This window comes from Perca flavescens, chromosome 8, assembly GCF_004354835.1.
Source record: "Perca flavescens isolate YP-PL-M2 chromosome 8, PFLA_1.0, whole genome shotgun sequence".
Lineage (NCBI taxonomy): Eukaryota > Metazoa > Chordata > Actinopteri > Perciformes > Percidae > Perca > Perca flavescens.
The window spans coordinates 2,772,777-2,795,371 of NC_041338.1; the positions used below are offsets into that span (position 1 = coordinate 2,772,777).

Sequence of the window (22,595 nt, forward strand, 5' to 3'; positions counted from 1 at the left end):
CTGAGAAACAAACATATTATCAAAATTTAACTGCACTTTTGGGCTTAAATCTATCAATAAGTAGAGTATTTTTACTCAATTTTTATAATGTTTTAGAAGGAACCTAACATATAGAACAATATCTTGGGAGTGTGATGATTCTTGACTGTTAGATATATGTCTTTGCTCTCTTGGATTCTTGATGTCACCGTTCACTTGTCCCATCACTGCTCTTTCAGGAAATATCCCACACTGAGTATGTGCGTCCTGAAATGGCTACTTATCAGGACTATGTAGAGGGCTGCCTGACCTTTAAAAACCCTACGCACCACAACAACGGCAACTACACTCTGGAGGCCAGCAACTACCTGGGCGTGGCCACCAGCACCGTGTACGGCCACTTTCTGGACAAGCCCTTTGATGGTAAGGTGGGACATAGATGGGCACTGAGGGACATGTTGAGATATGTCGTAGGCTTCTGGCAGAATGCAGATACAAAACCAAACAAGAGCAGGGGAAAAGGAATTAAAAAGAATTCAACAAGATTATAGAAAATGTAAAGCTCCCATCATGCTCATTTTCAGGTTCATACTTGTATTTTGTGTTTCTAATAGAACATATTTACATGCTGTAATGTTCAAAAACACATTATTTTTCTCGTCCCGACTGTCCTGTATTTACCCTTTGTCTGAAAAGCTTTGTTTTAGCGGCTGTCTCTCTAAAAAACCCTCCTGAAAAAGCCCAGTCTGCTCTGATTGGCTTGTAAGAAAAATATGGCGCACCTTTTTGGTAGATGAGCCTGCATGAGGAAGGGTCAAGGGGGTAAGCTTTGCTTCAGAACGCGAACCTCCGATGGCGCCATTTTGTTGCTACGAAGCGATCACCTCTTGTTAGCATTACACTGACCGCCATTTTTTTTTACGTCACTTGACTGCGAATAACTTTACATCTGAAGCGTTTAAAGACTATTTGTCCGTTGTTTATTTCTAAAGAAACACGACAATGTATAAAAGGCTCCATTACCTTGTACGTCACGTTATGGCTCCGTAGCAGACGTTTTTGTAAAAATAAGCTAACGATTGTGTCATAACCAAGTGACTTACTGTCGCACAGTAGAAGAATTACCGTATAGTACAGGAGAAGCTCGCAGGCAGTTTCGACTTACATTAGCTGTTTAGGTTTAATTACTAATGTTAACTAGCATGTTAGTTAGCAATAATTAGCCTGTGCTTATGTTATCTCCTTACATATACCTACAGTCTCCGTCTCTGTAAGATTGGAAATGATTGAGATTTCTCTTGTCACAGCTACCAGAAGACTTACAAATTTCAGACACGCTGCTCACGTCACATTTACGTTGTCTCTGTCAGTTGGAGGCTGCGCAGTAAAGCAAGAGATCACCGGAAAAGTGCTTCTAATATCCTTCACTGGTCTCCGTCCAGAGCAACGGGGTCTATTGGTCCATTATATACTGTCTATGGGAAGGGTAGCTGTATCTGATTGGTTTGTTGAATCTCATTTTTTCTGTTCATCTTACTTTATTGTGTATGGGCCGGTAGGCAGCCTAGATTCCCACATGTATACAAGCACTGACAAAGTTAGTTTAGGCTATTTCTGTCATCAGGGGTACGCTCAAGCACATCTTCAACAGTATATATATTTTGACAATTTTCTCAGTCTTAATAATCTAAACAAAGTCGTAGCTTTAAAAAACATAGTCCTAAATAAGGTAATGGAAGAAAGGATTTCCCTTAACGCTACCAAGAAGATCAGCAACCTCAATCTAGGTGGCAGTAGTGCACTTTAACGCTGGCTGCCACTCACCATAAAACATAAAGAAGAAGACGAAGCGCCCTCAGTGCACGTAGTGGTCAGTCAGACGGCACAGTGATGGCAGGTAGGGAGGAGAAAAGTCAGAAACTGACAGGTTTAATAGCAGAATGTAAATTGCTCTGATCTGTTTTCACAAAATGATACTTTGTCTTCAACGCACAATAGTTTGCAGCAGGTTGCTTCCAATCTAATTTAACCCCTGGTCATCAGACAGTGGTGCTGCATCATGACATCAAGAGAATGCTAAGCCCTTTGGTTTGTGTTCACCCTCCGCTCTAAACAGCCACGGCTGACCAGTTCCACAAAGCTCCAAGTGCACCATGTCCATGTGATATCGTAAGAAAACTTATGCACAGCAATTTATATATCATTTGAAATTACAGCGACCGTAAAAAGATTGTAGTGTGGGTTATAACAGCGGTAATACTCTCGGTACACAAACACCCGTTTCCTGTGTGAAAGTCTTGTGTTTTCTCCTTAACTTCTTCCAGGACACAAACTCCACTCCCTGGCTTGAAAAGCCCTGTGTTTTATATTCCAATTTTGTCTATTCTATATTAATGTTCTTAACTGTTGCAGTACGTTGTGATATATGGTTTATTGTTTATTCCATTTCCATGTTTTCTGAATGCACCAAACACGCCAAGGCAAACTCCATGCAAGTGAAAACCTACTTTGGTAATAAATCTGATTCTGATATTTATTTTGAACCATAGCTGCCATGCACATTATTGTCAAAGTACAGTGTTTAATTTAGTTTGGTTTCTAGTGAGAGAGCTGTGTGTGTGGTGAACAGGGGCCAGTTCGGCCCTCAGGTTCTGTGTGGTGTCAGCCTCTCCTCAGCAGCACTCTGACTCTCTGTGTTGCATGAAATAAAGCTTATATATTTAGTCTAAGTGTAAATGAAGAAGAGCTATATATAGACAGAGGTGATGGTTTTAACAGCAATATTTCTGCTGTTTTGCTCTCTTCACACCTTACAGTAATGCTCTGTCTCTATTTTCATCTCTTGTCATCCCTTTCTATATTTACCTTCTCTGTGCAGTATGTCTCACAGCATCTTCTCCTTCTTCCACAGGTCCAGACACAGATTATGATTATGGTAAGTGATTTTTAAAAGAATCTCATAGTATAATGGTTTAGATTCATGGTTGTCAGGAAGGCGTTAGCTCTTCATCATGACATCCTCTACATGTGTATAAGGCCCCAAATGCACATTGCACTGAATAGGGTTTAGTATAACTATTCCATCATAGAATAAGTGACCCCAAATATCCCATAGACTGACTGTTCTTGAAGAGAGGATATAGATATTTCAGAGTAAAGATGCTTTAATGCTGAATTTATAATTTGCCAATTTGTATCTTTACAGTGACAGACTCCTGAACTGGACTGGACCTGCCAGTGTAGATTATATTGTGTCTATAACTGACAGTATCATTGCAGGGCATCGTGGGTCTGCAGCTACTTGTTCATTATTGATTAGAGCAGCTTTGTAGTTTACTGCTTCATGTGTGAGGACTTGTGCATAGCTTCCCTGCAGAAGCAGCAGGGCAGTAACCTCTGGTTATTTTTAAACCCAGTCTGTATCTCGTTGTGTTTCTCCACCAGTAACCCCGACTGCAGAGACTCACAAACCTGAGGAAGATACGTTTGGGGTGAGTGACTGAAATATGAAACATGTTGAGTGTTTGGCTGAGATTGTCTTGGTGCTGATCACCCAGGTAGAGAAACAAAGCCCACAGCTGGCGCTGTTAGATCGAAGAATATCCGTAATAATGTCCATACTTGCTCTGTATTTTCTGTCTGTAGTTAGGCTGTGTATACTCTTGCCTAGGAGGAAAAGATGTGGAACAAATGAGTAGAAAAACAATCAGAAAATGTGTCTCCAGAAGAGTGTTGAGAGCGGACGTTGCTATTTTAATCCAGCCTTCTGCCGCCATTGCTTCTATCTCCTGAAATCCCCTGGTGGCTGGTGAGCCTGAGACTTGGTTCCAAATGTAATTGAGTTCATCTTTTTCCTGTAATTGTCTGGGAAAAGATAACTCTTGAGGCTGAGGCCTTGAAGTAACATTGTGGGTTAGTGTGTGTGTGTGTATGTGGCAGCTTTTTATTACATATTTTTGTTTGTATCTGTGTTCAGAAAAAAATATGAATAACTGTATGAATCTTTAAATTCAAGTGTTTAGAGATAAGGTCAAATCCCTGTCAGCGACACATTGAACAGAGCTAACAACATACTGAGGACTCTCAGCAGCACAGTTGCTACAACTTGTAAAGTCAGTCCTAATGGAAAACCCTGGTGATGGAATGATTCAGTCAAAAACATTGCATTCCCTCATGTTGTGAAGAAGAAGAAGTACTTAAGTATATCTCTTGATTGAATTCTTTTGTGTCATGCCATTGTTACACACACACACACACACACAGACCCAAAATACACACATGCACACAAGGATCGAGGGCTGGGCGATGGGGCCAAAATCTTCCATACCGATATCGGTCACTTCATATCTCGATAACATTATATATCACGATATAGCATGTTTTCTGGTAATTCAATAAATAAATACAAAATTTGGTGAATATAATTACTTAAAGACAAATGAAAAGAACTGAGTAGTTTTCATTTTATTAATAACGTAAGCTCAAAATATAAATAAAGATGTTACTGGTTCCATATGACTGTTGACAGCATGGTTAACAGGAGTTTAGGATTTAAGAACAATACACCCCCTGACCACAAATTTGTGTTTTGCTATGTTTATAGCGTAGATGTATTATAGTGAATGAAAACCACAAGACTTTCTTTTGTTCGACCTGATATTTGTCTCATTCATTGAGGTGTGGATCCGGAGCAACGTTAAGAAGAGTTTAATTGTGTATCTGTGTTGCTGTGAAGTAGCAATAGGGCTAACGTTACAACATCTGATAAAAAAAAAAAATATTAAAAGAATTGTCATTTAGTTCAGTAGACCTGCAAAGATAAGAACATAAAGCGTCCAAATTATGCAAATATTGCCGTAATGCATTTTGGCTGCTGTATTTTTGACATTATGATAGAAACAAAATAGAACAACATACATTTTTATACCTTTTTGAGCATCATATATATGTGTATATATGGTCATTTGGCCCTGCCCTAACAGGCCCTATAGACATGCATTACTGTGCAGAGATGGCAGAGTGATGGGGCTGCCATAGTCTGGCGCTCCCAGCCGTTGGGGATTTGGTGCCTTGCTCCAGGGCAGCTCAGCAGCCCAGGGGGGAACTGGCACCACTGCAGCTACCAGGCCACACTCCGTTCCAAATGGTCTGCGCTGGATTTGCACCGGTGACCCTCCAGTCCCAAAGCCAAGTGCCTAAGGACTGAGCTGCTGCTCCCAAACGGTCTCAGCAACAGTTTTGCTAATACATTGGACTTTAAATCCCATTTCATGGATGATAAAATATCTTGTGTTCAAATTGACAATTTGACCTGTGGGTGTCTAAAGCAAACCACGGTCACTACACAGGGACTACATTGTGTCCGATGGAAAATGTAGGCTTGATAGTGTTACCTTCTGGGGACGACACATTCACAGCTAACTTTATGTGGCAACTGAGCTCCTACAATCCCCTTATTCCTGTGCATCTGCCATGACTGTCCTAACACCACCTTTCTTGTTGTCCCCCCCTCGTCTGCAGGTCTCCATAGCAGTCGGGCTGGCAGGGTTCGCCTGCGTGATGCTGGTGGTTCTCTTCCTTCTCGTCAACAAATATGGACGACGCTCAAAGTTTGGCATGAAAGGTAAGCAGTCAGTGTTTCTATTGGTTCTGTTCTTCTGAAGATGTCTTTCATCAAACTCACAGTGTGTGACTCTGGAATGAAGATTAAAGGTGTGACGGGTATGAAGGTCAGGACCGTACTCATGGATGGAAAGGCTGAAACGTTCAGCTTTGCTAATATCTCTGTAGTATTCATGCATCCAGACATAGTTTGGTGGATTGAATGGAAGGATGAAGGCATTAGGAGTGAGAGGAATAGAAGATTACAAAGTAACTCGAAAATGCATTTCCTGCAGAAAATGGGTGTGAATGCTGAATAGCTAAATTGCTAAAGCTAAACTGGATTAATAGCTTAAATCTGCAAGAAGAAGTTGAAGTAGTGAGAATAGTTGGAAAAGTGGGAATGGTTTTAATTAGTATGCATTTCATTGACAAGTTGAATAACACCACTAATGTAGCTGCTGAATCAGCATTCACACAATTAAGAGACAGAAGGATGAAAAGTAGGAAGGGAGGAAGGATAAAAGACAGGCAGGGAGGGAAGCAGGCTGGTAAAGACAGGCATGGGCAGATGAGGAAATGTATGAGACGGTGATATCGCGGCTATGCGGACATGGAAAGCATAATTTAAGCTTAACGAAGAAGAATCTTATCAATGGTAGCATGAACGGTAGGAAGAAAGAATGGAAGCATAAATAAAGGGAGGTAACAGAGGGTCAGGGTTAGTTTCACTGTCTGTTTGTTCCTTCATGGGTCCCTTCCTTCCCTCCATGCTTCTCTCTTTCTCCCTCCATGTGTCTTCCACTCTTTCCTGTCAACGTTTTCAGCAGTGATTGTTACTCTGTATCAGAGTGGGATTAATAATTAATATCTCCTGACCAAGCACACACAGGTGCACAGATACATGTCCAGGCTTGAGTTCTATGTCTTGTTAGGAGCTGGTGTTGCTGTGAGCCGGGTGGATTGATGTCTGTTAGAGGAGCTGTACAGCTTCTGCTCAACCTGTTTGGTTTTGAGTATTGTTCCTTAGTCATAAGTGTTGTTACTATGTACAGAAGTACAGTATGACATCATAGCTCATTACTGTATCTGGGTATCCTGAGAAAATAAACACTGCTCATATTTAACAAAATCTTAACTCAATGTTCACTTACTAGTTTTTAATTAATTTCATTGCATGGCGTAGACGCAATATTGAAAAACGTCTCATTGTACCAATGGCCCATTTGTCTGACAGACCGGGGACTACAAATGAAAATAAGCTTATAGCTAATTCTGGTACTGCTAAGGAGCTGTACATTGTCCCCGTCAACAAAAAACAAAAAAAAGCTTCCATTGCTTTGAAGGGCCTTTTTACCGAAAATACACCCCCAAACAAAAGCACATGGCTAATTATTATGCATAATGATGTCATAATACATGGCGAAGGCATGACCCACCCTCCTCTGCCTCTGATTGGCTATTACTTGTTGCCTTTTTTGGTTGGGTTTGTTAGCTTTAGACTTGAGGAGTGAGATTGGTTAAGGTTAGGGTAAGAATATTAGCATAAGCAAATCACAAGCAGAGTTAGTCATGCCTTGGCCATGTAGGAAGGTCCAATGACAATTTTTGGGACTATTGTGTCGTCAGAGTTATGAGCCATCGGAACCACTGCACCTCGATTCCAGCCGTTGGACCTTTGTTATACCCAGTCTGCCTCTTCACTTTCATTTGTCCAACAAAGGTCAAACATGCAGAAAAATCATCTTAATCTCCGAGTATGAAACTTGGCTGACATAATAACATTGGCAAATGTGTACTACCTCATCTACTATAGTAGCCTCGTGAGACCGTCCTGATCTCGCGAGCTCCAGTTTTTCACTCACAGATCAGTCTGGCATCTTGAGGTAGAGAATATTTGGAGCCGTTAGCCAAACGACCGGGCCAATCAGCGTTGGTTTTGAGGTGGGTTAGGTGGTGATAGACAGATGGTTTATCCAATCAGATAACCAGTATTTTCAGACAGCGGTAGCCCTAATTCCGCTAATAATGCTTTTTTTCTCTTGGATCCTTCTTTTGGAATATGGTCCGGGAACCTGAAATGGTGCCTTTTATTCCTAAATTCTCATTACACAAACTAACTCTTTACACAAACTAACTCGTTACACAAACTAACTCGTTACACAAACGGCAAATCTCCTTTACCGACATGTTGCTTGCATGCTGAGCTAACGAGCTATGCTTTGCCTGCAGCAGCAGGGGCGGGCTTGTGGTTGTATTTTCATACGCTTCGTGGATCTGATTGGTTGATTTGGCCCGTCTATCACCAACATAGGTGATAGACAGATGGTTCATCCAATCAGCTAACCAGTATTTCTGTCCCTTCCCAAAAGTTCTCCAACGGAAAGTTCCCAGATGGATATGCCGAGCAAATGCAAAGCAATCCATCTGGCGGAGTCAGGTTACTACTATAGTAGCTCAGAGTAAAAAAAAAAAAGTGTTTCATTCATCATGGAGTAACTTCCATAGAGTTGGGGGACAGATTTAAAAAAATAAAAGAACCAAAGCAGCAAAGGGCAATATATCGTGACTTGTAGTCCCTTGAATGAGTAAAGCTCCAAAAAACTGTATTCTACACTTCCCATAATGCAGCGTGATGCCATCTTCATGTGTAAAACTGGAGGAATGACATTCCCCTTTCAGACACACAAAGTAAAGTTTTTCAGCACACACAACATAATGTTTTGTTTTGAGAAAGGAAGATAACAGTTTGTAGTTTAAAGATAATGAAATCATGTAATGATCTTAATGAGTAGCAAGACATTATCAGCAGCTATCATCTTCCTGTTTTCCCATATCCAGAGTTTTCATCTTTTCAAACAAAGAGGTGGATGTGCTTCCACTGCTTTAACAGGCTATAACAGAAACTGGGTAAAGATGACATGGACACATCTTTGTTGTTTGATTTTCTGTATCACAGAAGATTTTTCATCTTCAGAAAGGATATAACCACCAATGTCGGAAGTGTATACACTACATACACAAGTATTACTCCATAAGAAATATTACTTTTAAAAAATACGTAAGAGGCAAAGAAACAAGCCAAGCTCTGGTACAGAAAGCTTTCATATATTTGATATATATATATATATATATATATATATATATATATATATATATATATATATATTCAATCAATCAATATATCAATATAATAAGGTAATTATCTACATACTCCAGTGAAATGCAGTTTGCTGAGCAGCTGGAGCTCAGCTAGAGGTGAGTGTTTGCTGACTTTAAATCTCAGAGATTTTTGAGAGTAAACTGCCCCAAGCACCCTCTGTGATGACTTATATCAGCAGATCCAAAGGGATGAGAGGGATAAAGATCCAGTGCGGATGAGTCAGCTTCTCTCTGGAAGCAGCAGACTGTTTGCATTCACTTTGTTTCGGAGGAAAATATTTCCTTCTGCAGTTCAGGAGTGAACAAACACACATCTTAAGTGACACCTTATATAGACACAAGTTACGGTGCCTCTGCAAAATAGCCTTGGGAAGGAACTTCTTTTGGTGGAACATGTGTAAGTTCAAAGGTTGTTTTAGTCGTGCGAGAGAAAACTCAGATTGGACAGATAGTCTAGCTAGCCGTCTGGATTTACCCTGCTGAGATCTGAAGAGCAGTTAACCATAGTCCTCACAAATCCACCAGAATTTAAAATTACAAGACAAAGAAGGCGGTAGGGGATGGACAAACGGAATTTCCGGCAGCACCTGAACAATCCCAGAAATGAAACGTTGTTGATATAGACTATTCATGCTTTAACTATAATCTACTGTATGGACTTCTATAAAGGTGGTGCCCAATTGGCTGAAGTGGTCAATTGTTCTTAGGGGGCTTTCACACCTACATCGTTTAATCCGGACTTTTGGACTTTTCAGTTTAATCTGAACCAAAATTGTGTGAAACCTCCCCTAACCCTAACCCCAGACCAAACAGTCAAAATTTGGTCTGAGGAAAAGAGGTAGTCTCGGTCCGGATCAAACTGGCAGGATATTGTCGTGTTTTAAGAGAAGCATAGCTTCTTTAAGGAACAGTTAGTTGGAAAAATTCACAAAACCTCCGAAACCAGAGAGAGGATACGAGAGGACGGGGAAGCCCTTCTACAAACCTATCAATTAGTAGGATTGGGAGACGCGGCTCGCGTATGTGATGACGACAGGACGTAGTTATGTCATGTAGAAAAAAAAATGAACCTGGGTCTGGACCTTCAGATGTGAAAAGGCCCTTAAGCTCAACTAGAAAAATCTATTCATAAATCTCAAAAACTCATATTCATATTTCAGACTCATATTTGAACCTGCATTTCAACCAAAGACACTTTATCTATGCAATGAATTAACACTCACGTAGTGGCCAAGGCTTTCTTTTGCCATTTGATACAGTCTTACAGTATTTTACCCTTTACTGGCCCCACGCAGAAAAAACAAACAATGGATTGTACAGCAGCATATTGGTGCCACTATGACCAAAAAAAAAACTCTGCTCAGTTTCTTGTTACGATAACGAGTAGGGCTCGCCAACAGGCAGCCAGAAATAACGCAGCTGGGGCAATAGGCCAGGTTTGCACAAGGTCACCTGACAGTGAACCAAAGGAAAGTGGCAGGTAGATGTACTGTTTACTGAGGAGTAGATGAGGGGATAAGGTGCAGGGGTGCAGGTGGGTGCAGTAATGGTGAGTGCTAGATGCTACAGGTTACTGTGTGGGGCATGGCAATCAAGAGAGGGAGAAGAACAACGCAGTGTTTCACTGCAGTGGCAGAAGTGCCCTCCATGTCATTAACCGGACCACAGAGCAGGCAATGTGCACTGCTGGTTGGTTGAGGCACACACTCAAGCCAACAGATAAAGGTGAAGAAAACAGGGAAATAAAAATAAAAATCCTTTTCAGCTGAGTTTTCTGGCCTTTGATAGGCCTGGCTATATGTAGTGCAGATTTAGTGTGTGCATGGCATCTGCAGTCTCCAGGTTTTTGATGCACAGCAGGTTCCTTCTTTAATCATTTGAATCTTCCCCCACACCAGGACCTAATAGTAATGTACCTTCACACTGATGATGTGTGGGGGGTTTCAGGTGAGGGGAAGATGCGTCATGTGTTTTCACTGTGAGTCAGTTTTGTTAAGTATTTGTGGTTTACTAGTCTTTTTTTTTCTTATGAATAAGGGTAGGCTTAATCAAGACTTGGGTGAAGCTGTCAGGTTTATAAGCTGGAATGTCAAGGGGATGAATGGTCCTGTGAAACGAGCAAGAATATTTGCACATTTGAAATTTTTAAAATGTGAAATGGCTTTTTTGCAAGAAACTCATTTATTAGTGAAAGATCAGTTCAGATTAAAGAAAACATGGGTGGGTAAATTATTTCATTCTGGATTTACTCATAGGTCTAGGGGGGTGGCTATCCTGATACATAAGAAAGTGCCGTTTAACCCAACTAAGGTAATAGAGGATTCACAAGGTCGATATGTCATTGTATTAGGATGTTTATATTTTAAGCCTGTCATACTGGTGAACGTATATGCTCCTAATTGGGACGATGAGGGATTTATTGAAAGAGTGTTAGCATCCATTCCAAGTCTCAATTCCCATTCTCTAATTTTTGGGGGAGATCTAAATTGTACAATTACTCCGTCTCTGGATCGTTCTAAACCAAAATCTAACTCTCCCTCCAAAATGGCAAAGAGATTGTCATTGTTCATGGATCAGGTAGGCTGTGTCGACCCATGGCGTTTCTGTTTCCCATTGAGCAAAACGTATTCGTATTTCTCCCACGTACACCATACGTATAGTAGAATTGATTATTTCTTCATTGATAGAGCACTTCTGTCTTTGGTTAAAAAAATTGAATACTCATCTATAGTTGAATCTGATCATGCCCCGGTACTTTTAGACCTTTCTTTATCACACAAAAGTGCGGAGTATACTTCATGGAGATTGGATACTTCTTTATTGAAAGAGAAGGGATTTTGTCAAATGATCTCATCAGCCATTGATGAGTTTCTTGATTTTAATAGAGGTGATGGTGTATCTCCAACTATTTTATGGGAGACACTCAAGGTTGTTATTAGGGGGAATATTATTTCATATAAATCCATGCTAAATAAAAGCAGAAGTTTAGAGCAGGAAAGATTGATCAAAGCTGTACAGGTGATAGATAGCCAATATTCAGCTTCCCCATGCCCGGAACTTTATAAAGAAAAAGTAGAACATCAGGCTAAGTATGAGCTGTTTGCGTCAGAAAAAACTGCAAGGATGTTGTTGAAATCACGGGGCATTATGTATGAACATGGGGAAAAGTCGGGTCGTCTATTAGCCCACCAGTTAAAAAGTAGAGCATCTGAGCAACATATCTCGTGTATTATGAGAGAAAATAGGGAACTTACGGTTGATCCTGTAGAAATTAATGATACATTTCAGGCATTTTATTCTAATTTGTATTCATCTGAAGCTCCTAAAGACAATACAGTTATGGATAATTTTTTCAGAAATTTAAATATGCCCACGATTAGTGCAATCAGTAGAGCAGAATTAGAGCTCCCTGTTTTGCACACTGAAATTGCGGATGCGATTAGGAACATGCAAAATGGGAAGGCACCCGGCCCGGATGGGTACCCAGTTGAATTCTATAAGAAATTTGCAGGGCAATTAATTCCACTTTACTTAATATGTTTAATGACTCAAAAGCTAAAGGTACTTTGCCCAGGACTTTGACTGAAACTTCCATAACTTTACTGTTAAAACCAGGGACAGATGGAAGGGAATGTGGGTCATATCGCCCTATTTCCCTCCTTAATTGTGATATCAAAATATTGGCGAAAGCACTTGCACGCCGTTTGGAAAAAGTTATGCCAGAGGTGATCTCCCCGGACCAAATGGGTTTTATGACGGGACGGCACTCTTTTTCGAATGTGTGCCGCCTTCTAAACGTCTTATACTCACCAGCGTCCAGTGTGGTGGCAGAAGTGGTCATTTCATTGGACGCTGAAAAGGCGTTTGATAGGGTAGAGTGGAGTTATTTGTTTGAGTGTTTGAGTAGATTTGGTTTTGGCCCTAATTTTAGATCTTGGATTGAGCTTTTATACTTTAGTCCAAAGGCTTCAGTAGTTACCAATGGGTATCATTCCAAATTATTTTCCCTGAGGAGGGGTACGCGTCAGGGATCACCAATAAGTCCACTTCTGTTTGCTTTAGTTATTGAACCTCTCTCTATTGTGTTCAAGTCAAAGCCCGAAATATGTGGAATTCATAGATGGGGATTGACCGATAAATTATCTCTGTATGCGGATGATTTATTGTTGTACCTATCAGACCCTATACATTGAATTCCCCATGTTTTGAATATATTGCAAACATTCAGTGTTGTCTCTGGTTATAAACTTAACCTAACTAAAAGTTAGTGTTTTCCTATAAATGCCTTGGCCCGGTCTCTTCAGGACTCAGATTTACCTTTTTGTATGTCCAGAGATGGGTTTAAGTATTTAGGTATTAATCTGACTCCAACCTTTCCTGAGCTATACCCTAAAAACTTTACTCCATTAGTAGACAAATTAAAGTCCAATTTTCAGAGGTGGAATGCCATTAATTTGTCATTGGTTGGTAGGATTAACTGTATTAAAATGAATGTTCTCCCTAGATTCCTTTATCTTTTTCAGTGCCTTCCAATTTATCTGCCTAAATTATTCTTTCAATCTCTTGATAGGTGTATAACATCATTTATTTGGGCAGGTAAAGCTCCTAGGCTTCAAAAGAGACTCCTTCAAAGACATCGTTCCAATGGAGGCTTGGGTCTGCCAAATTTACAGTTCTACTATTGGGCGGCTAACTGCCAGTAAATACTTTATTGGTGTCAGTCACCAGATATGGACTGGTGTGAATCTGAGAATAACTTGTGTCTGTCAACATCATTCTTAGCTTTAGTAACTTCTAAAATCCCTTTGGCGATTTCAACACATACCTTAAATCCAACGGTCAGCAATACATTACGTATTTGGCTACAATTTAGAAAACATTTGGGTCTTCCTGATTTTTCCATTCAAGCCCAATTTGCCATAATCATTTATTTTTACCAGCTAGAATAGATGCAACCTTTTTGGAGTGGAAAAGGCAAGGCCTTGTCAGATTTAAAGATTTTTATAACAATGGTGTATTTGCAAGTTTCAAAGACATATGTGAAAAATTTGATCTCCCCTGCTCAAACCATTTTAGATATTTACAGATTCGTCACTTTATTCGTAGTAATTCGACGGCTTTTCCAAATGTACCAGAGCCATCCGGTTTGGATGATATCTTGGAAGTGTCGATATCGGATAGTACATGGGAGGAAGCTGTGCGTAGGGTAAATGGGACAACATCCTGTGCTCGTTTGAGCTTAATCCAGTTTAAAGTTTTACATAGGACACATTTTTCTAGAGTTAAACTGGCAAAAATATTTTTAGGCATGAATGAAAATTGTAGCAGGTGTAATAGTGCTCCAGCAACCTTGACCCACATGTTCTGGTCATGCCCACGTTTGGATCACTTTTGGTCAGGGGTCTACAAAACGTTATCTGAAGTTATAGAAATAGAATGTGAGCCTAATGTATATACTTCAATCTTTGGAACAGTGCAGAGTGACCATGTAGGGCTTGCTAGATATAAGGATGTATTAGCCTTCTCAACTTTGATTGCCAGGCGGCAAATTCTTTTACATTGGAAATCCCCATATCCACCAAAAGTATCTGTATGGCTGACTGATCTTATGATGTATCTGAAATTGGAGAAGATAAAGTATGCACTTAGGGGGTCTGACGACCTTTTTTATGATATCTGGAACCCTTTAATAACGTATTTTGAAAAACTTAAGTCTCTTCCTGAGATTCCCTAATGACATGTAAAGCACTTTGACAGTTTGATGGCAGAGGCCTAATGAAGTCTGCATTATTGTCTTACGTACTATTGGGATGGCTTTTTTATTTATTTATTTTTTTAATTTTTTAATTTTTTAATATCACTGGATTTTGTGTAAATGTACAGGTGACTCACTATTATCTTTTGTTTGATTGGCGACATACTGAGACGCACAGAGGTTCTGATGAGGGTGGGTTTGAGGGAGGGAGACCACAGGGGTTTTTGTTTTGAAATGAAAAAGTAAAACGAATATATTTCATGTGAGACTGTAACTTGATTGTCCTGTACGAATAAAAAGAGAGTTAAAAAAAAAAAAAAAAAGAATTGCAATCATTGCACACTAACCCTTTTAGCTCCGCCTTTCACTGCACATATTAAAGAACATAAGCATGTGACAATTACATGTTGAATTGTAGGTGCAGAAAATGAAAGAAGTATACTGTCTCCATGTCAATATTCACCACTCTGTTGCTGAGTGGCTCTTCTCTGACAGAAATGTTGTCTTCATTTGGGGTTATTAATCTGTGAACATCAACCCTTCCAGCACAGATGAAGAGCGTATAGTGGATCTCAGAGTGTATTTACTGTATATACAGTATTTGCTGATGGTAGCTTCAACAAATAATTCATTTGTAAATGGAAAAAAAAGACATGTATTTCTTTTGAAACAAAAAAAGAGTAGAGTGGAGATATGACATGACTGTAGGACCAATGGTACTGAATTCACTATGAGCCATCTAATTCCATTCCCCACCAACATTTATATTCTGCTCCTATTAGTTTAGGGACTGGCCTTAATTTGAATACCAGCTGAAGTGAGAAATATAAATTTGGACACCAGCTTCAGAATTTACTTGCTCTCTAAGATTTCCACGTCATGTGTCTGCTGTAAGCTGTGACATGATGACTTGGACAGGATGGACACACTCACACACACACACACACACACACACACACACACACACACACACACAAACACACAGACCCCATGTCTTAAGGGCACACACCATATCAACCATCTGTTGATTGAATCCATCTGTTCATTTAGTGCCGCCTTACAGCCAACCCACATTACTGTCTGTAGGGTCAGTGTGCACTTCCAGACACAAACACACACACACACACACACACACACACACACAAACACACACGCTGCCGTTTGACCTGCGGCACAAACAGGGATGAAGTGTGTTGATATGGAGTCTCAGACACTCAGAATGGATGCTTTTTAAAGAAGACGGAGCCAAGCTAAAATCTGATGATTCCATTAAGTCTCCATAAATCCTGCTCTTCATACTCTCTGTTCCTGTGTTTGAGGAGGAAATTACATCTCTATTTTCTCCTCAGAAGGAATATTGTCATCTTTATTACACTGTAATCTGCTTTTAGATCCAGAGAGGACAGAGAGATGCATGTCTGTCTGTCTGCCAGCGTCTGTCTCTCTCTCCATCTCTGTCTCTTTGAAGCTTTATTGACATTGGAGCTGAAGTGGAAGTGTGTAACGCATGAGGCTCGACTGGTGTATCTACACTTAAAGGTCCCATGACATGGTGCTCTTTGGATGCTTTTATATAGACTTAGTGGTCCCCTAATACTGTATCTGAAGTCTCTTTTATATAGACCTTAGTGGTCCCCTAATACTGTATCTGAAGTCTCTTTTATATAGACCTTAGTGGTCCCCTAATACTGTATCTGAAGTCTCTTTTATATAGACCTTAGTGGTCCCCTAATACTGTATCTGAAGTCTCTTTCCCAAAATTCAGCCTTGGTGCAGAATTACAGCCACTAGAGCCAGTCCCACAATGAGCTTTCCTTAGGATGTGACATTTCTGTGTCTGTAGCTGTTGAGGAGGAGAGAGGGGGGGCAAGGTGGAGGGTGGGGGTGTGGCCTTCACCAACTGCCACTTTGATCGTTTGAAAGCCATGATGTCTCTCTCTCTCATGGGTGGGCCAAATTCTCTGGGCGGGCAAAGCAGAGAAAGGGGAGGTAGCCTTGCTCCTTATGACCTCATAAGGAGAAGATTCCCGATTGGCCCATCTGAGCTTTCATTTTCTCAAAGGCAGAGCAGGATACCCAGGGCTCGGTTTACACCTATCACCATTTCTAGCCACTGGGGGACCATAGGCAGGCTGGGGGAACACATATTTATGTTAAAAAACCTCATAAAGTGAAATTTTCATGCCATGGGACTAGGGCTGGGCGACATGGAGAAAATCAAATATCACGATACTGTTGACCAAATACCTCAATATCGATACCGCAATGATATTGTAGTGTTGCTTATTGGTGCTTTCACAAAATATTTACCTAATGAGATTTTTGATAAATAATCATCAGTAATGTGGATATAATGACTAAGTGGGTAAAGGCAAATAATGGAACAGTTACAACAGTCTGGTAAGTTCAGAAAATGACATCACTTTACTGTAATGCAGCCTTTAAAACTAGGAAAAGACAACACTTATGCCATATTACGATATTACGATATCCAAAATCTAAGTCGATATCTAGTCTCATATCACGATATCGATATAATATCGATATATTGCCCAGCTCTACATGGGACCTTTAGAGTCAGTCAAAAGAGTGATTTAGCAAGCGCGTGTACACAAAATATTATGCCACATATGTATTGTATGCTCTGCATCCATACAATGTTTTTACAATATACTATGTGTTTTAGTGCTTTTGATTATGTTCTGGAGATGAGGCTCAGATTTAGGTTTAACTTACTGTGCAAATAGCTGAATTCCACAGAAATGTGTTTTGACGGATTTTAATCGAGAGATGGCACTCTTGGTTTAAAGAAAAAGGCTTAAGGAACGACAACTCAGTGTGCTTTCAACTCTTTGTTGAGAGAACAGAGAGCACCATCTAGTGGGCTCCGGAAATAAATAAAAAATGCCTCGTGAAGCTTCATTTGGACTTCACTATAAAGACTGTGGGCCCTATTTTAATGATCTGAAACACAAGTATCAAACGTGAAACGCAAGTGGCTTTGTGGGCGGATCTCAGGCGCTGTTGCTGTGATACCGGCGGGATAAATGAGTCTTGCGCCCAACGCAAATCTAAAATGGGTTGGTCTGAAGTAGCTAGGTGTGGTTTGGGCGTAACGTGCAATTAACCAATCAGAGCGTCATCTCACATTCCCTTTAAGAGCAGGCGCGCTTGTTCCATGGCGGATTGCCATTATGATGGCGGATTTGCCTGGTGCACGCCAGCGGGACCTGACCGGGATGCGGCAAAGTAATAAATACCCGTCTTGACCAGGTGTCACTATGTATGGTTTGCAAAAATGGGAACTGCTGCGTCCGTGTATATGAAAGAAGCAAAGTGTATGCGCGTTGTGCACACGCTACATCATGGCCAAGCATGCACCCCTAACGTGCCACTGACTTTAGACTAGCACCACTGACTTTAGACTAGTGCCACTGACTTTAGACTAGTGCCACTGACTTTAGACCAGCGCCACTGACTTTAGACTAGTGCCACTGACTTTAGACCAGCGCCACTGACATTAGACTAGGTTTTTTCTGGTGTGTGGCGGAATTGTTTTCTGAAACTACAAAATAGCACTAGGGAACGTTTCCTCTTTTCGCCGAACCGCCCCCGGGAGCGCAAATTCATTCTCTAATTTACCAGCATCTGTGGATGGAAAAGTCCGCTGTGCGTCAGGTGCAAAATAGGAATGATACATGCGTCGGTGTACAAAGGCAATTGCGCTGAGTGCAAGATAGGGCCCTAAGTCTCTAAAGACGTGTTTTTGCAGTATGTGTTTTCCAACTGTACTGAAATATCCTGCATTTGTTTGCATTTCTGGACACTGAGATCTCAGTAAACTGGCAGCCATTGATGGTGAGAAATTCTCTGTGATGTCAGTCTATAGTGCTATGTGTGACTTCTCTTTTTGAATGCATTGTTGAACTCTGTAGCTCAAATCAAACTTCATGAACCATCCGTTGTATTTGTTGAGCCCACTAGATGATGGTCTTGGTTTAAGTGAAAAAGACAAGTAATGAAACTCAGTGTGCTTTATTCCTTTGTTGAACAGAGTGCACCATCTAGTGGCTCAGGAAATGAAGAGAATGCTTCATGAAGCTTCATTTGGCAAGCACTACACTACAGTGTGCTCCATTAGGTTTTCACAATCAAATCCCATCCAACTTTATTTATAAAGCAGGAAAAAGGACAAAGGGAGGTCACCATGTTCTATTGTTGAGTGAATTACCTTTTTAGAGGGAATGTGATTCATTTTGATAGCTTTCTTTGAGCATTGAGTTGAATCATAGTCATGCTATAAAGCACCCAGTGAAATGGACAGAAGCAAATTAAAGTAGTAGAAAGAGAGGGGACATCAAAGGAGCAAAGGAAGAGAGGTGGTGAGAAGATGTTTGGGTGTGTTCAGGGTTGCAGGAATCTACCTGCAGCTCTTCTCATGGTTTTACATCACTGTACCATCACAGTTTACATATTTAGGCATTTTCTTTCAGAGATAGAGAGGTTTAGATTCTCATTGCCAGGCTGTAAAAGGTTGAAATGTTATTACCATTTTCTTTCCTGTGGGAACTGTGTGAGCAGCTGGCCTGAGGCTAAACAGACTAGCTAAGGATATAGCCAAAGGCAAGCTGGACCGTGAAATACCACAGAAAGATTAGAATACACCAGAATACACTGAAGAGTCCATCATTAAAACATTCAAAAGCTCTCGACTCAGGGAACTGTCTTATACATACAGACCTTGATCCTTTCACCAACGCCTCTAATTGGCTCTGTCTCTAATTAGCACTAGGTCAGAAGACTTGAGAGTGATTTAACAGCTTGTGTAAAGGATTAGGAGGAGCGTCAGACAGCCTGATATGTGACCTGCTATCGAGGTGTTATTGAGACAGGCACCAACACTCATATGCACACTAACCTCTAATTGAGAGGTCAGGTATGCAAACATTAATAAACATTTTCATTTCATTGTGTGAGCAGTAAGTAAGTCAAACTAAATGAAGTTGTGATTTGACACTACCACGAACATTTGTTATATAGAGCTACACAATCAGACCCAACATTTCCACATGGGCAACGGGGGCAAGAAAAAAATCCCCTTTAACGGGTGGAAACCTTGAGCAGAGGCTGACGGCTCTGGGGGGGACGGCCATCTGCCTCGACCGGGCACACAGAGATATAGCAAGCCATTTCTGCCAGAAATCTTCTTAGGTTTAGAGACAGAACTACTTGGTCAAGTTTAGGAAACGAGCATGTTTGGGTTAAAATAGACCCTTTCTGGCAGAAAGCCCTGAAGGCCAACTTCTCTGTGTGCCTCGACTGGTTGGGTTAAGAGACAGAGAGGGGGGGGGGTTACTAAACATAGTAGCAGTGGATATGTAATTAATGGACAAATACAAGGTTGCCTCCGACGATGTCCATTAATTACCTGACAATGGACACCTCGAAGGGCAATTACCCGCTAACACCTTGGTCACTTGCCAAATGACATTTTCAATCAATAACTCTGTTTCCTTGGTTACACCTGAGGGTTTGACTAATACCTGGAACAATGATTCCCATCCCATAAGGTTTGTTGGTCACTGCTCCAGGAAATAGGATAGACCTTAGATACGACTTTCCACGCTTAGCAACGGGAGATATTTATAGTCCGCTTGGCTCAGACAGCTGCGAGCCAGAAAGCTAACGCTATGCTAACATGATTTTAAGTCAGTAACAGTAAATATAATGTGACATACTGTATATGGGAGCTGACTCCCGAGAGCTCTATGCACCAGGGTTCTTTAGATGTGTGTATAAACTGATACTGATATATTAGCTGATATTCCCAAAACAGCTAAATCTGTTTTTAATCCACATGCTAAAATGCTGTTTATCTGTACAATCAGGACCAGGACTTGGACCGGGACTAGGACCTGGACTAGCGTTCTAATCTGCGTTCTGAGTAGAATGTAATCAGTCTCCTGATCCCTTTTCTCCACAATGATTCCTTGCTACGTTCAGAGCAGTAATGAACTTCTATTGAACAAGGAATTCTAAAAACTTTGTTTAATGCAAAGAAGTGAAGAAATGATTAAGAAAGACATAGTATTACCATACTTTAATAACAAAATGAAACGAGGAATACGAGTAAGCAGGAAATGGTCCGATCAGATACATTACATCCGTCTGCACCTGTGGTGCTGATATCTGACGCTATAACTATAAATCCAAACCTACGCCAAAGCCATGTACGGCAGAACTCCTGTTAACCCCACGCATCCCATTATCCCAGTTTCCTGATGGAAAGTGCAGCTGTAAAATAACAACATACAATAATTGACTTAAAAACCTAACTGAATTATGAACTAAACTTCACAGAGATCTTGACGTTTGCTCAGCCCATGTTGGCCCTGGGTCGGGTCATGGTCTCTAAGAAACCAGCTCAGACCGGCTCCACATTATACTCATTCAAATCAGGTTTCAAGGGTCCTGCTGTCCTTCTCAGCTCCATGTGTCAATATAATCCCTTTAAAATCAGGTTTCTTTTCTTTTTTCATGGTTTATTTATGCTTTTCGAGTTTGAGTGGGTTCTCCATGGGTCCATTTTGGATCAATGAAGACTTGTATTGCATTGTGAACACATTGCTTGCCAGAACTTGTTTAAAGTGCAGAAGGAGAAAGTGATGAAACAGAAACGAGAAAGCATTCTTGACTCTGTTATTTCTGACCGTGTCCCAGATCAGAGGACCATCTGCTGTGGTGTTTTATTGAAAAGCAAAGGGGCTCCTCAGGGCCTGCTTTACTTATTCACACACAGACAGTGAGTGACGCTGGCTCAGCCTGCATCTCTGGGATCACTTTCTGACTTCTGGGTCCAACCGCTCTGAGGTTTGCACAGATTTAGGTTTTCCCACACTTTTATTTTTGGTTATCATTCATTATGATAAAACAAAAATGCTAATAACATGTAATCTCCTGCATTAATTCTAGAAGAAATTAACCTGGGATGATGCAATATATAGTATACAAATATCGGAATATTTCTCTATGCCAAGTTAATTACATAATTATTACTTGATGGCCTGGATAGTTGGAATTCAAAGCATATTCTGTCTCTTTATTACGAGCCGTTCATTCCTCCTGACTTAGTGTTACCACCATGTCTCTGTGATGCAGAACTACTCTCACAGATTCAAACTGCAGATGTGGTGATGTTTCATAATCAACTCCACTCAGCAAGTCCCAATGCAGCAGTATGCCGGTTTTCTGTTCTTCAATAGCTTTTGAACAATAATGGAGTTCTAAAGCATTGATGGTATGAATGTGGCTATTCACATTATTCATGCTTTCAGCCCTCTCTCTCAAATATTACACTCATATCCAGCTCATTTGCATTTGCAAAGACGGAAACACAATGCCAGCCAGATTACATTTTTATCAAGATAACAAGGTGAATATTTACAATGTATATTGTGTGTATACAGGTGTGAGCAGTTTTAGTGTGCAGTCCAATGGTTGATTGCCAAAGTGAAGGTATACAGTATATAGGCTTACAGGGACAGAGTGGTGATCAGGTTCTGGTGGCACAAAACAATTTTGATGATCTGACAGGAAATGAAGCGAGAGGGTTAGGGATATGTGAAGTGGTGTTGCGGTGTAAACCACCACCTCCCCACCACTATAAGAATGTCACATTTCCTGGATTGAAAAACTATTGCCAATGAACATAATTCAGGCAGCTATCATACATCTTTCAAAATGTATTTGGCTAAGCTAATTATTAGTACCTAAGATATTAGTTTAATGTAAAGGTCTGGGTCTCTAGTCTCTTTTGAGGAATTATGGATGATAGATAATTAAGAGATAAAACCAAACAAACACTAGCTTTGATGGTAACATCTAAACTGGCTGATTTCTGATTCCGTGCTCATATAATGTCAGTTTATTGGATAAGCAGAATATGTAGTCAATGCTCACTGTGCATCCATATGACTGGTTTATATTTCAGGTAGATATCACTATAATAGTGACTCCAAGTCAGGTGCATGAGCACATTATTATACAGTATGTACATGAATCTGCTGCTCAGTCAGCTTGGCAGTTGGTAGTGAATAAC

General features: G+C 40.5%; 1 protein-coding gene across 1 annotated transcript in view; it reads left to right on the top strand.

The window, feature by feature from the left end:
• ntrk3a (neurotrophic tyrosine kinase, receptor, type 3a) overlaps positions 1-22,595 on the top strand; it is a 166,371-nt gene that overhangs the window by 94,521 nt on the left and 49,255 nt on the right. The window contains exons 9-12 of the mRNA XM_028584345.1: positions 219-402; positions 2,891-2,914; positions 3,424-3,470; positions 5,500-5,602. Coding sequence (XP_028440146.1) covers positions 219-402; positions 2,891-2,914; positions 3,424-3,470; positions 5,500-5,602 — 358 coding nt within the window. The remainder of the gene's footprint in view (positions 1-218; positions 403-2,890; positions 2,915-3,423; positions 3,471-5,499; positions 5,603-22,595) is intronic.